The sequence below is a fragment of the Schistocerca nitens genome, chromosome 4 (assembly GCF_023898315.1).
Source record: "Schistocerca nitens isolate TAMUIC-IGC-003100 chromosome 4, iqSchNite1.1, whole genome shotgun sequence".
NCBI lineage: Eukaryota > Metazoa > Arthropoda > Insecta > Orthoptera > Acrididae > Schistocerca > Schistocerca nitens.
This window is the reverse complement of record NC_064617.1, coordinates 987,316,299-987,332,856: the sequence shown is the minus strand read 5'-3', so window position 1 is coordinate 987,332,856 and position 16,558 is coordinate 987,316,299. Positions and strand designations below refer to the sequence as shown.

Sequence of the window (16,558 nt, the reverse complement as noted above, 5' to 3'; positions counted from 1 at the left end):
CATCGCTTTCAGGATATCACAAGAGAAAAAGGCAGGTTTTGTTTGATGTGATCAATGTTTTTGGAATCGTACTATTCGGCATGGAAGTGATTCTGATCTAATAGCTCATTACATTGGAGCTCAGAACACACTATCTGATCCAAAATATCTGGACACTTACTAGTGGTCATTAGTGTGGTGTGTGTCCATCCTTCACCTATATGACAGCGTGAACTCTGCCTGGGACACTTTCAATGAGGTGTCTGAAGTATACGGAGGAATCTCAGCCCGTTATGTCTCGAGAGACAAAACCAAATAAGGTGATGTTAGATGCTGGGATGTGGCGCAAAGTCGACATCTAACTCACCCTGAATGTGTTCATTGGATTCAGATTGGGTGGTGTGCAGGCCAATCCATTTCAGGAATGTTATTGTCCACAATCCGTTGCCTCATAGTTGCTGCTTTATTATGTGGTGCATCATCATGCTGATCAAATCAACACCTCTGAACTGTTATTGACTGTACACAGCACACAATGCTATAAAATGTGTCCATGTCCTTCAACGTTTAGCATTTCCTTAAATGCAGTCAGTGCACCACACCCTAACCAGAAAGAACACCCCCACACCTTGATACCGCTCTTCTGTACTTCGCTGTTGCCACTACGCATAATGGTAGGTAACATTCTCTAGACTGAAACCATTCCATCAGATTGCCACAGGGTCTAGCTTGATGATTGCTTGTTATCATTCTTCCACTGTCCAGTGTCATTACTCTTTACATCACCTTGAGTGTCACTTAGCACAGACTACAGAAATTTGTGCCTTTTGAGGAGCTGCTTGATCAATGTGCCCCATTCTTCTTAACTTCCTGTGCACAGTCAGTGTGTTAGCTGGACTGCTGCAGCACTTTGCATTTCGCAAGTAATTCCTTCCACTGATTTCATGCAGTTTTTTACAGTCACCCTCCCCAAAGTCCAGCAGGCCTTCTCTATCTGTACTTGAGGTCTCCCTGGTCTCGGTTTGCTGCAGTTATTCCTTCGCATTTACACTTCGCAGTCACATCACCGACAGTTGACTTCGGCAGCTTTAGGAGGATTGAAACGTTCCTGATGAATTTGTTACTTAGATGACATCCAATTACTAATCCACATTCGAAATCGCTGAGCTGTCCTGCTTCTGCTGTTACCAATTCTCTACTGACAACAGATTACTCCCAGCCTACTTTTATACTAGTGAGTCCACCTCTTACGACACCTAGTGATCAGTTCTGCATTACATGTGGGCACCTTTACACTTTTGATCAATTAGTATATATTCTGAGATTCTACAAAAGATAGATGTCAATGATATTGAACAATTCATTTTGTTGATCACTCCTTGCAGATGATTGTGACTTGTGCTTTCTTCCAATCACTGGTCACAACATTTTGTTTGATGGATTTACAGTATATTATCGTTAAAATTTTGCATAAATCTGATAGAGATTCCATCAGGCCCTGGAGTTTTTGTCAGTTTTACTGGTTTCACCTGTTTCCCAACACCACTGATATTAATATCTGTATCATTTATCTTCTTAGTGGTGCAAGGTTAAACTGTGGTGATTCTTCCTGAGTTTCTTTTGTAAAGGAAAATTTGAAGACAGACTTCATTATTTCTGCTATTGCTTTGCAACCCTCACTTTGAGTCCCGTGTCACCTCTGAATATCTGGACACTGGACACTAGTTTTGGTACTAGTAACTGCTCTTACGTGTTGTTGTTGTTTTTGGTATTATGCTCCTCAATCTGAGCATTGTTTTGATGCAGCTTTCAATGCTATGTGCATAACTGCCACAGCCTACATCCATTTCAACTTGGTAACATAATCAACCCTTGCTCTCCTGCTACAATTCCTTCTGTTACCAGATCGACAACTCCTGGGTGCCTCAGGATTTGTTCTATCAACTGAACACTTTTTTTTAGTCAAGTTGTGCCATGAATTTCTTTTTCCCTAATTGTATTCAGTATTTCCTAATTTGTTACTTGATCTACCTCCCCCCCCCCCCCCCCAATCCCAAGAGCTACATCTGTTGTATCTTAACCTCAAAAGAAACAAGTTTGCTGCATAGCTTTCGGACTTAACACTCTCGAAAATTTTCTCACTATTGCAGTTGGTATAATAACAGATTAAGGAGAAGCTTCATTTACTCTAGAGGATTTGGGAATGGCACAGTGATTGCTCCTGCCCCCCCCCCCCCCCCCACACACACACACCCTGTCTTTGACCCAAAATCATGGATTTGATTCTGACTATTGTCCACGTTTCACGTTCATATAAAGTTACACATCAGACAAATACTGTCAGAAAAGACTTCTTTAAACTTAAACTTATACTAATTGTTAACAAACTCCCCCCTTTTGTCCCCAGAATGTTTTTCTTGCTACTGCCAGTCTGCAATACATATATATTCCATACTTTGACCATAATCAGTAATGTACAGCCCAAACAGCAAAACTCATCAACTGCTTTTAATGTCTTGTTTCAAGTTCTTATTCTCTCAGAAGTGCCTGATTTAATTCAGCTATATCAGTAATGTAGGAAAAGATAGATTGCTTCCGGAATGAGATTTTCACTCTGCAGCATAGTGTGCACTGATATGAAACTTCCTGGCAGATTAAAAATGTGTGCCGGACCGAGACTCGAGCTTAGGACCTTTGCCTTTCGTGGGCTAGTGCTCTACCAACTAAGCTGCACAAGCGTGACTCACAACCCATCCTCACAACTTTAATTCTGCCAGTACCTTGTCTCCTACCTTCCAAACTTCACAGAAGCTCTTCTGCGAACCTTGCAAAACTAGCACTCCTGGAAGAAATGATATTGTGGAGACATGGCTTAGCCACAGCCTTGGGGTTGTTTCTAGAATGAAATTTTCACCCCTTTCTTCCAGGAGCGCTAGTTCTGCAAGGTTCGCAGAAGAGCTTCTGTGAAGTTTGGAAAATAGGGGATGAAGTACTGGCAGAATTAAAGTTGTGAGGACAGGTCGTGAGTCGTGCTTGGGTAGCTCAGTTGGTAGAGTACTTGCCCATCAAAGGCAAAGGTCCCAAGTTTGAGTCTTGGTCTGGTACACAGTTTTAAACCGCCAGGAAGTTGCATATTAGTACACACTCCGCTGCAGAGTGAAAATCTCATTCTGGAAACATCCTCTAGGCTGTGGCTAAGCCATGTCTCCGCAATATCCTTTCTTCCAGGAGTGCTAGTCCTGCAAGGTTTGCAGAAGAGCTTCTGTGAAGTTTGGAAGGTAGGATACGAGGTACTGGCAGAAGTAAAGCTGTGAGGACGGGTCGTGAGTCATGCTTTGGTAACTCAGCTGGTAGAGTACTTGCCTGTGAAAGGCAAAGGTCCTGAGTTTGAGTCTCGGTCCGGTACACAGTTTTAATCTGCCAGGAAGTTTCAAATAGATTGCTCCTTAGTATAAAGATGGCATGTTAAGTTGCAGACAGGCACAATTAAATGACACTTACATTTAAACTTTTGGCCACAGTCTTCATCAGAAGAAGAGAAACACACTTAAGTCATTCATGCAAACAAGCATACCTCACACACACACACACACACACACACACACACACACACACACAATCGCAAACTCCGGCAGCTCAGGCATGTCACAAAACTTATTTTTGCAGAGGTTTTTTTTCTATGAATGTTAGTTTCCAATGCTAATAAGCAAATATACTCTCTCATCAAAGTCTGTGTTTCTGTGTGGTACAGTATACTCAGGTGTAGAATTTTGCTAAAAATAAAATAGAAAGTGAATTGACATGGGTAATTATAGATATAAATTATATGTATACTTTATTAACCACATTTTCCATGATTATTTAGATTCTAGGAAAGCAAATCCCTGTTACTTACATGGGAAATACTTTTCATAATTAATAAAAATCCCCATGAGATAAACCTCCACAGTTACAAAAAATGTAAATTGTTTCGTCCCTGCGCTTGGAACTCAGTTATTGTTTCACGCCATACTGTCACAGTAAGTGAAAAAGTTTATTTGGACATAATCGGAAGATTAATTTCTGTTGCATGTGCATTTATTGCCATTCTGCATGACGTATATGTGCTGCAGATTAAAAAATGTGTTTGTGTCAAAGATAAATTAATATTGCCTGGTGACTGTAATTTAAATTTGAAATAATGTTTAACTTGTGTTTTTAATAGTCCTGTCTTCCTGTGCAGTGTATGCCCCTTCCTACACTTGCAAACTACGAAGAGGATGCTGCTAGAATGCGTCGTCTGCAGGAAGAAAATGACATGCTGAGACATAAACTTGCACAGATTGATAACACAAAAGCCACCCCATCAGATGGTCCATCACTGATAGAAGGAGTACAGCCTACAGAACTCATGGATGATTTTTACATCATTGCACAGTGAGTTATAATATTTTTAGATGTTCAATCTTTTGAGAATAAATCACTGAAAAATTAAAGTTCTTCCTTTCCTTACAATGGTTAGTGACTAAAGATTGTTAAAGGTAAAACAACATATAATTTTAATAATACCGTAACAGAACTTTCACCAGGTGAATTCTGTTGTTGTAATATATATATATATATATATATATATATATATATATATATATATATATATATATATATATATATATCCGTTCGACCCCCCCTCTTCTCTGTCCCTCCCATCTTCTCTCTCTCTCTCTCTCTCTCTCTCTCTCTCTCTAGTGGTTGGGATAGCACAGGACTGCTCTTAGTCATTGTATATCCAGAATAAATGTCAAATAATTGAAAATCAGAGCAAAATTTTGCAGACATATTTCATCATATTTATCAGATAAATAAAGATGTCTTTGTGAATGTGCAGAACTAGAAACATTACAAAATTTTGTGATCAGTTTTGTGATATATTTTTCTATTGCATCATATGCAACACAGTGTATTAGAGGATTTATATTATATAAATGATGTTTCAGAAATTACTGTTTTAATATCTGAAACACTTTAATTCCAGAGAAACACTGAACTCAGGAGAGAGCCAAAGTAAAACTCTTAAGAATCTTATTCGCAATATTGGAAGTGGTTTGCCTGCAAGTCCAATTCTGAACAGAAAGAGTTCCCAGGCAGGTACATAAAATATATTGTTTTAATGACAGTGCAAGTAGTCTAAAACAAGATAATTTCACACTGCTATAAATAAAACTTTTTAAATTACAAGTGTGACAACATTCAGTTCAAACTAGAGTGTAAAATTAGGCTGTGAACATTTGTATCCGTTATTAAAACCCTGACAACATTTACTAAATAGTTATTAATTATTTTATGCTAAATGATCATACAAAATTGAACATTACTTGGAAATTTTGTGCATGAATATCTTATTTTTTTGTACAACTTTATTACTTCTGTTTATTATCTGTGAACATCATTGTTTAAACTACAAGCTACATTAAACGTATTATGGTTGCAAATGTTTCTTCTATTTTATTGGTGAACATAATACTGAAAGAGTGATTGATGATGTGACTTCTTGTGGTTGCAAAGTAATTTATATTACGGTACATGAATTGTACTCCATACATTGCTCCGAAGTATTTGAGATGAGGGACAAAAAGATGCAATTCATTTCAATACTAAACACTGTAAATTTAATAACCTGTTATCTAAATATGGTGATGTAATTATCAGAAAAGTTCACATGCATCTCAAAGAGCAAAGTCATTAGCTCAAAAATGCCAGTCTGCAAGTGAAATAAGAAAACAGTAGACAAAAAACCATGAAGTGAAACATAAATTGTATGAAACATGCTTGCACTTAACTGACACTATAAATAATAGCACCATCCCCTGATATCCCCCCTGCGGGTCCGGGGATTAGAATAGGCCCGAGGTATTCCTGCCTGTCGTAAGAGGCGACTAAAAGGAGTCCCTCCCCCTCAAGGGGGTAGTTAGCGCCTGCGTCCGGAGACGGACGGTTCCACGACCTCTATTTGCGTTCATTTTGCTTTTTCACTTCTCGTTTCTTCCTTCCTTTGGTTGGTTCCTTTCTTTGCTCTTCTCCACCTCACTCTCTTCCTTACTCTTTCCCCTGCAAAATCTCCTTGCCTTCTCATTGCCTTCTTCTCCTTGCCTTCTCATTGCCTTCTTCTCCTTGCCTTCTCATTGCCTTCTTCTCCTTGCCTTCTCATTGCCTTCTTCTCCTTGCCTTCTCTGGTCTCTGCCTCGGCGTTTGAGACAGTCTGTCCTCTCTCTCTCTCTCTCTCTCTCTCTCTCTCTCTCTCTCTCTCTCCTCTCTCTCCCCTTCTTCCTCTTCTTCCTTCCTCCCTGTGCGCGCCTGAAGGCCGACCCACGTGTTCGCACGCGTAGCCGGTGACGGGGTAACGCGTAATTCCCCGCCCTGGGTAGACATGTAAGGCACGTGCGTACCCTCTGGTAAAGGCCAGGCCCGGGGAGGGGTGATTGCCTGAGCTGATACCTTCTGACCATGCCTATTGGTCCCTCCGTCTGTTTCTCGGGAGGTGTGACCTGAGGTGTAAACATTCACCTAAGGCGGGAGTGCCCTCTGAGAGGGTCCCCACAAGGAAGGAGCGCGCCATCGGAGACGCTGGCAATCGTGGGGGATTCCTCCGCAATGGATTTCACTCCATCTCTCTCGACTTCTGCCCAAAAACGGAAACTTGACCAGCTACCAGTGACAAAAGTACTACCGCCTGCCCCACAGTTCCTCGTCGTTTCTCGATCTGAGGACGGAAAGGATTTTTCCTCTGTCAACCCTTTCGTTATCCAGAAGGGCGTCGATGCCATAGCCGGATCTGTCAAATCTTGTACCAGGTTGCGTAACGGTACCTTATTACTCGAAACTGAGAGCGCCTTTCAGGCACAAAAACTGCTTCGGGCCACACTCCTGTACACGTTCCCTGTCCGGGTGGAGGCTCACCGAACTTTGAATTCGTCTCGTGGTGTGGTCTATACTAGATCCCTCGACGGCTTGACTGACAAGGAGATTCACTCTTTCCTCGCTGAGCAGGGCGTGACGGCTGTCCATAGGGTCACGAAAAAGGTCAACAATGACCTTGTACCGACCCGGACACTTTTCTTTACCTTCGATAGTGTTCAGCTGCCATCGCGCATCAAAGCGGGCTACGAGGTTATTTCTGTTCGCCCCTATGTCCCGACACCTACGCGCTGCTACCAGTGTCAGCGTTTCAATCACACTCGCCAGTCTTGTTCCAATGCGGCTAAATGTGTCACTTGTGGCAGGGATGCCCATGAGGGTGACTGTCCACCTCCGTCTCCTCGTTGTGTGAACTGTCAGGGTGACCATGCCGCATCCTCCCGCGACTGTCCTGTCTATAAGGAAGAACGCTGTATCCAAGAAATTTTGGTCAAAGAGAAAGTGTCCACCTCGGCTGCTCGCAAGCTATTGGCTAGTAGGAAGCCCACGCTGCTCCCAGCAGGGAAATACAGTACTGTCCTCGCCTCTTCTCGGACTACCAGGGAGGTGGCAACCCAGACATGCGATCTGACCTTCAGCACCACGGTCGTCCATTCGGCCAGTGCTAAGATCGCGCGGTCGACGTCTCCTCTTCCTCCCATCACCCCACAGACACCAGCCCCTTCATCAGCTTCTGCTAAGACGAAGACCCAGAAGTCAGATGCACGGGCCTTCAAGAAGGAACCGTCCCGTGCAGACTTCCTACGTACCTCGACCTCCCATCCTTCGACCGGTACTTCCACCAAACGACCTTCCAAGAAGGCACATAGGAAGCACAGTTCTCCTTCTCCGCCACGGCGCATTTCTTCTCCTGCGCCACCCAGCGGTTGCCGCCCCAGGCCGTCATCCGTTTCGCCTGGCCGCACCGCTGGTAGCCGAACATCTGGCCGTTCACCGGCGGAGGAAGCTCCCCCTCCCGGCCATCTTCCCAAGATGACCGATGAACCTATAGACCAATGGACGATGACTGTCCGCCTACTGATAGCGGCGGCAGTGCTCGCTCGAAGCCAGGCCCTCAGCGGCCTTCGAGGTGACCCCTTCTTTCATCTTCCCCCTTTTTTTTTTCTTACGATGGCACTTATTCACTGGAATATTCGCAGCATTCGCTCCAACCGAGAGGACTTGAAGTTGCTGCTCCACTTGCACCGTCCGCTCGTCGTAGCCCTCCAGGAAACGAAGCTACGCCCATGCGATCAAATTGCCTTGGCACACTACACCTCTGTGCGTTTTGACCTACCCCCTGCGGTAGGTATCCCAGCTCATGGAGGGGTTATGTTGCTGATCCGGGATGATATTTACTACGATCCCATCACGTTGCACACCGGCCTGCAGGCAGTTGCCATCCGCATTACTCTCCCCACTTTTACATTTTCCATTTGTACCGTTTACACTCCATCGTCGTCTGCCGTTACCAGGGCAGACATGATGCAACTTATTGCTCAGCTACCTGCACCATTTTTGTTAACTGGAGACTTCACTGCCCACCATCCCCTTTGGGGCTCTCCAGCATCCTGCCCGAGGGGCTCCCTGTTAGCAGACCTTTTCAACCAGCTCAATCTTGTCTGCCTCAATACTGGCGCCCCTACTTTTCTTTCGGACACATCTCACACCTATTCCCATTTAGATCTCTCTATATGTACTCCCCAACTTGCACGCCGGTTCGAGTGGTATGCACTTTCTGATACATATTCGAGCGACCACTTCCCGTGTGTTATCCATCTCCTGCAGCATACCCCCTCTCCGTGCTCATCTAGTTGGAACATCTCCAAAGCAGACTGGGAGCTCTTCTCTTCCAGGGCGACCTTTCAGGATCAAACATTCACAAGCTGCGATAGTCAGGTCGCACACCTCACGGAAGTCATTCTCACTGCTGCTGAATATTCCATCCCTCACCCTACTTCTTCTCCACGTCGCGTACCGGTCCCCTGGTGGACCGCAGCATGTAGAGACGCTTTACGTGCTCATCGACGTGCTTTACGCACCTTTAAACGCCACCCTACAGTGGCGAATTGTATCAATTATAAACGATTACGTGCACAGTGTCGTCGTATTATTAAAGAAAGCAAGAAAGCCAGCTGGGCTGCTTTCACAAGCACCTTCAACAGTTTTACTCCTTCTTCTGTTGTCTGGGGTAGCCTGCGCCGGCTATCTGGCACTAAGGTCCACTCGCCAGTTTCTTGCTTGACGGTCGCGAATGACGTCCTTGTGGCCCCTGAGGCTGTCTCCAATTCCTTCGGCCGCTTTTTCGCAGAGGTTTCGAGCTCCGCTCATTACCACCCTGCCTTCCTCCCCCACAAACAGGCAGAGGAGGCTAGGCCACCTAACTTCCGCTCCTCGAATCGTGAAAGTTATAATGCCCCATTCACCATGCGGGAACTCGAAAACGCAGTTGGCCGATCACGGTCCTCCGCTCCAGGGCCTGATTCTATTCATATTCAGATGCTGAAGAACCTTTCTCCTGCGGGTAAAGGTTTTCTTCTTCGTACTTACAATCGCATCTGGATTGAGGGACATGTTCCAACATGCTGGCGCGAGTCTATTGTTGTCCCGATTCCTAAGCCAGGGAAGGACAAGCATTTGCCTTCCAGTTATCGACCCATCTCGCTTACCAGCTGTGTCTGTAAAGTGATGGAAGGAATGGTTAACTCTCGATTGGTTTGGCTGCTCGAGTCTCGACGCCTACTTACCAATGTACAATGTGGATTTCGTAGGCGCCGCTCTGCTGTCGACCATCTGGTTACCTTGTCGACCTTCATTATGAACAACGTCTTGCGGAAGCGCCCGACCGCGGCTGTGTTCTTTGATTTGGAGAAGGCTTACGACACCTGTTGGAGGGCGGGCATTCTCCGCACCATGCATACATGGGGCCTTCGCGGTCGCCTCCCTCTTTTTATTTGTTCCTTTTTAATGGATCGACAGTTTAGGGTACATGTGGGTTCTGCCCTGTCGGACACCTTTCGCCAGGAGAATGGGGTGCCACAGGGCTCAGTTTTGAGCGTCGCTCTCTTCGCCATAGCGATCAATCCAATAATGGATTGCCTCCCAGCTGATGTATCAGGCTCCCTTTTCGTGGACGATTTTACCATCTATTGCAGCGCGCAGCGTACGTGTTTCCTGGAGCGCTGTCTTCAGCGTTCTCTTGACCGTCTTTACTCCTGGAGTGTCGCCAATGGCTTCCGTTTTTCTGCCGAGAAGACGGTCTGTATTAACTTCTGGCGCTACAAAGAGTTTCTCCCACCGTCCTTACGACTTGGTCCCGTTGCTCTCCCATTCGTGGAGACAACAAAATTTTTAGGTCTTACATTTGACAGGAAACTTAGTTGGTCTCCACATGTGTCATATTTGGCTGCCCGTTGTACCCATTCTCTAAATGTCCTCCGTGTTCTCAGTGGTATGTCGTGGGGAGCGGATCGAACCGTCCTACTTCACCTACATCGGTTGATCGTCCGCTCCAAGCTGGATTATGGGAGCTTCGTATACTCCTCTGCACGGCCATCCATCTTACGCCGCCTCAACTCCATACAACATCGGGGTTTACGACTTGCGATCGGAGCGTTTTATACTAGTCCCGTCGAGAGTCTTCATGCTGACGCTGGTGAGTTGCCACTCACATACCGGCGCGATATACTGCTTTGTCGGTATGCCTGTCGGCTACTGGCAATGCCCGACCACCCGTCTTATCGTTCCTTTTTTGATGACTCTCTAGACAGTCAATACGGGTTGTATGTCTCTGCCCTGCTACCCCCTGGAGTTCGCTTTCGTCGCCTCCTTCAACACATTAATTTTTCACTCCCTGCAACCTTTCGAGTGGGCGAGAGCCACACGCCACCTTGGCTCCAGGCTCAGGTTCGCGTCCACCTTGACCTCTGCTCGCTCCCGAAGGAGGTTACCCCTGGTTCAGTCTACCACTCCCGTTTTGTCGAACTTCGTTCGAAGTTCATTAATATGACCTTCATTTATACAGATGGCTCTAAGACCAATGACGGGGTCGGGTGTTGTTTTATTGTCGGGGCACAAAGTTTCAACTACCGGCTCCATGGCCTTTGTTCGGTCTTCACAGCTGAGCTCTTTGCCCTCTACCAGGCTGTCCTTTACATCTGCCGCCACCGACATTCTGCATATGTCATCTGCTCCGATTCCCTGAGCGCTATCCAGAGCCTCAGTGATCCGTACCCGGTTCACCCTTTCGTGCACCGGATCCAACGCTCTCTTCAGCAGCTGGTGGACGTCGGTTCTCCAGTTAGCTTTATGTGGGTTCCTGGCCATGTCGGTATCCCTGGGAACGAAGCTGCAGATGCCGCGGCCAAGGCTGCGGTCCTCCAGCCTCGGACAGCTACTTGTTGTGTCCCTTCGTCAGATTGTAGCAGGGTAATTTGTCGGTGCATTTTATCGCTGTGGCATGCCGATTGGGCTGCACTTACGGACAACAAGCTTCGGGCCTTGAAACCTCTTCCCGCGGCTTGGACGTCCTCCTCACGCCCTTCTCGGCGGGAGGAGGTCGTTTTGGCCCGGTTACGAATTGGCCACTGCCGGTTCAGCCATCGCCATCTGCTGACGGCTGCGCCGGCGCCGTTCTACCCATGTGGGCAATTGCTGACGGTCCGCCACATTTTAACGTTCTGTCCGGATTTTAACACCCTGCGTCTTGATCTTTGCCTGCCATGTACTGTAGAAGCCATTTTAGCGGATGACCCACGAGCAGCTGCTCGCGTTCTTCATTTTATCAATTTGACAACCCTCTCAAAGGACATTTGATTATGCTGTTTTCTTTTTTAATCCTATGCCTGTCAGTCTGTCTTTTATCGTGTTTTCCGTTTCGTTGCTGTTTTAAACTTGTGACTCGCGGTGCATTCCTAACGTAGTCTGGGCGCTAATGACCGTTGAAGTTGTGCGCCACAAAAAAAAAAAAAAATCCCCTGATATATATTAGACAAACTTGAAGAGCACATGTGTAAGTCATAGAGCAGTTAAAGCAAAGTCAGTTTAAGAAACAAAAGATACTTATGGACAAACAAATACGTCAAACACACCAAACAAGTGGAGACACACACACTAATTCTACTCATGCATATAAACCACGCAGACAACAAACTTAAGGATGAAGAAACACAGCTAGTGCAGAAAGGTTTAAAACACAGTGTAAACACAAAAGTAAATGAATGTTATGTAGAAAATTTGATCGTGAAATTTGAGAACAAAAAGTGGACACAAGCACTGTGAACATCTCTTGACAAGAGAATTAATAGGCAAACAAATCAAAAGCATGATAGATACAAGACGTGAACACAGTAAAATGAGAGATAATCACAGAAGCTAGAACTCTGAAATCCCTCAGAGAAAAACTACACATAGAAAACATAATCATAACTTAGGCATTCGGAGTAGGTATTAAAATCCATGGAGAAGAAATAAAAACTTTGGGGTTCGCCGATGACATCGTAGTTCTGTCAGAGACAGCAAAGGACTTGGAAGAGCAGTTGAATGGAATGGACAGTGTCTTGAAAGGAGGATATAAGATGAACATCAACAAAAGCAAAGCGAGGATAATGGAATGTAGTCGAGTTAACTCGGTTGATGCCGAGGGAATTAGATTAGGGAATGAGACACTTAAAGTGGTAATGGAGTTTTGATATTTGGGGAGCAATATAACTGATGATGGTCGAAGTAGAGAGGATATAAAATGTAGACTGGCAATGGCAAGGCAAGCATTTCTGAAGAAGAGAAATTTGTTAACATCGAGTATGGATTTAAGTGTCAGGAAGTCGTTTCTGAAAGTATTTGTATGGAGTGTAGGCATGTATGGAAGTGAAACATGGACGATAAATAGTTTGGACAAGAAGAGAATAGAAGCTTTCGAAATGTTGTGCTACAGAAAAATGCTGAAGATTAGATGGGTAGATCACATAACTAATGAGTAGGTATTGAATAGAATTGGGGAGAAGAGGAGTTTGTGGCACAACTTGACAAGAAGAAGGGATCGGTTGGTAGGACATGTATTGAGGCATCAAGGGATCACAAATTTAGCGTTGGAGGGCAGCGTGGAGGGTAAAAATCATAGAGGGAGACCAAGAGATGAATACACTAAGCAGATTCAGAAGGATGTAGGTTGCAGTAGGTACTGGGAGATGAAGAAGCTTGCCCAGGATAGAGTAGCATGGAGAGCTGCATCAAACCAATCTCAGGACAGAAGACCACAACAACAACAACAACAACAACTTAGGCAGACAGGGGAACACAGTGATTCTTGTGAACACACAAGACACAAGAATTTATACCACAGAATAAAATAACAAAACTAAAATCAGACCCCATAAACAGATTCCAACAAAAATGAAAAATATTCTAGACTGTAAATTACACACTTTGACAGATAATAATCTCACGTATGAAACCTAGTGCTCCAAAACTCCAGAGCTAACCCAAGGTTCATAAAGTAAATACTCCCATAAGACCAGTCATAAATTGTGGGAAGGCACCCACATTCATCCACACCAGACATGTTAAATGTACTCACATAGCTATATGAAACACAAAATGACAGAGCCGAGATGAACTAATAAGCCACAAAAAAGACTTGTGTGTCCTGGGTACAGCTATGTTGGTCTCATTTGATGTGGAAAACATATGCTCAACAGTCCCAGTCAAAGAAACAATGAAGATAACAGAACAATACCTAAATAATTACAGTAAGGAACACACAACAGATATAAGTGCACGCTTAATACAGTACTGGCAGAGAAAAATGGATGACATCCTCTGCTTGGTAGTGAACCAGAGAATAAGATAGATCAACTACACACATTCGTAGTTAAACACACAACACAGAAAAATAAATTTCACTTTAGAGAACGAACAATCCAGCCAAATAAACTTCCTAGATATATCCATCACAAAGAAAATAACCAACATTCCTTCAGCATTTACAGGCAAAACATCACATTAGACACAGTAGTATACCAATCATCTAACCACCAACAGGTCCAAAAAGAATCAGCTTTCAGATATAAGCTCCACAGGCTAACCACAGTACCACTTGACAAACACAACAATAATAACGGGCATGACATAATAATTCAGATAGCAACAATAATGGATGTAAAGAATCTCTAGTTAAAAAAATATCCAAAGAGTTAGAATATCCACCACAAAAACAAACACACACACACACACACACACACACACACACACACACACACAGAGAGAGAGAGAGAGAGAGAGAGAGAGAGAGAGAGAGAGAGAGAGAGGGGGGGGGGGGGGGGGAGATAGCAGAAGCTCAAGCTATCACCAAAAATAAACAAAAGACAAATGCATACCACATATTAAAAAAAAAGTGCATGAAGTGGTGTGATGGAAATGGTTCTTCACAACACAAAAATGTGAATATATTTAGTGTTGATGAGTCCTGATACCAAAAAACCACAAGCAGTGATAATAATTAATATTGTTTATGGCAGTGTGGTGATGCATGGGAACTGTTCATGGTCTTAGCGTACCAAAACTGTAAGGAAAATTATTTTGTTACAGTGACCACCAAAGATGTTTTAAAATAAAGCAAGACATGTTTAGTCCTTATGATACTTTGTTATGGCCATGAAAGACGGTATTTTTTTTTAAAAATCTGTGTAAGTTATATAACTGCGATTGCAGAGAAAAGATGCTGAAAAACAAAGAAGACAACTTGTACCACACAGTCAAATGAAACAAATGAAATAATCTGAAATATATTATAATATGAAAGTATTAATATGAATCATAATAAAAAATTCTGTTATTAAATGTTAATCCAATTTATAATCATCGTAAGGATCAATGTGAAGGTGCTTTTTTGTGGAGTAGACAGGAATCATGAATAAAAAGTTAAACACCTGTATTTCTCACAAGGCGGATAATATGCTTTAACAAGTTGTTAAAAATGTGTGTATCTGTATATATTAAAAACAAAGATTCTGTGACTTACCGAACGGGAAAGCGCTGGTAGATAGACACAATAAAAAAACACAAACACACACACAAAATTTCAAGCTTACGCAACCCACGGTTGCTTCATCAGGAAAGAGGGAAGGAGAGGGAAAGATGAAAGGATATGGGTTTTAAGGGAGAGGGTAAGGAGTCATTCCAATCCTGGGAGCGGAAAGACTTACCTTAGGGGGAAAAAAGGACAGGTATACGCTCGCACACACACACACACACACACACACACACACACACACACACACACACACACACACACACACACATATCCATCCACACATATACAGACACAAGCAGACATATGTAAAGGCAAAAACTCTTGCTTGTGTCTGTATATGTGTGGATGGATATGTGTGTGTGTATGAGTGCATACCTGTCCTTTTTTCCCCCTAAGGTACATCTTTCCGCTCCCGGGATTGGAATGACTCCTTACCCTCTCCCTTAAAACTCACATCCTTTCGTCTTTTTTATTGTGTCTATCTACCAGCGCTTTCCCGTTCGGTAAGTCACAGAATCTTTGTTTTTAATATATTTTTCCCATGTGGAAGGTTTCTTTCAATTTTATTCATATCATTAATGTGTATCTGTATACTTATACAACATTTTAACTAACATTAAAAATGTGAAGATAGTAATATTGATAACAATGAAGGGCCTTAATGTTTATGTGTCTGTCTTGAAAACATTGATGAGCTTCTTAAACAAGAAAAATTCAGTTCAGAAAATTCTTCAAGCTTTTTTAAACATCTTTGCTGAATATTGTAGTGTTATTCCAAGATATAATTCTTGTAAACCATTTCCATATTCTGAAAATGTTATTCCTGTATATATATATTTCTCAGAAAATATTCTAAAACTTTTTATTGAACAGAAATATGCATAATAATGTGCATACTGCAAATCATAAAATAGGGTACTTTGTAAAGTCTAAGATGTGGGTTTTCCAGTCCAAATAATGATCTCTTTCCTGTCTCAAAAACTGAATGCTTTCTACTTGTTGAATTTTATTATTTGGGCAGATTATAGTCATAGCTATTTGAGGTTCTGTAAAATGTTATGAGCAATATGTATTGACTCCTGTCAAAATTCAATGATACACTTTTCACCTTGAATTGTCTACTAATATTTTAGAATATTTCATGTACATCTGCAACTACATTTATACTCTTCAAACCACTATGTAGTGTGTGACCTCACCAATATAGACTGCAAAACCATATCAATCAGGCGCAAACCTTATCTCCGTCCACAAAATTCTCCTACTATGTAATTCCAAATTCCTGGATCCCATATCACTCAATGAAACTCTTGCCTTCCAAGAACTAGAGCAACATGCACAATGCCACCTAAAAAACTCTCCCTCCTGTTCACTTCCTACTCCCACCTTGGACTGCCATACCCACCATCTCTACAACAGCCTCCTAACCTCTCACACATCTCCTTATAGCTGACAAACCCTGTGTTGCAGGCCTACTACATTTACCACAACCTCAAAAACTTCCTCCCAACACCACACCGAATCCAGAACCTAAACAGACCCAAAACACAGTCGTGAACCTTTCCTCCGAAAGCTGTAGCCCTGCAGAAGTATCGGTCCTCTCCGAAGCCTCGCCTTTTT

General features: G+C 43.4%; 1 protein-coding gene across 1 annotated transcript in view; it reads left to right on the top strand.

Annotated features, from left to right (window-relative positions):
- The window catches only part of LOC126253700 (WD repeat-containing protein 91), a 231,609-nt gene that overhangs the window by 72,375 nt on the left and 142,676 nt on the right, over positions 1-16,558 (top strand). Inside the window, exons 5-6 of the mRNA XM_049955227.1 lie at positions 4,202-4,395; positions 4,991-5,103. Coding sequence (XP_049811184.1) covers positions 4,202-4,395; positions 4,991-5,103 — 307 coding nt within the window. The remainder of the gene's footprint in view (positions 1-4,201; positions 4,396-4,990; positions 5,104-16,558) is intronic.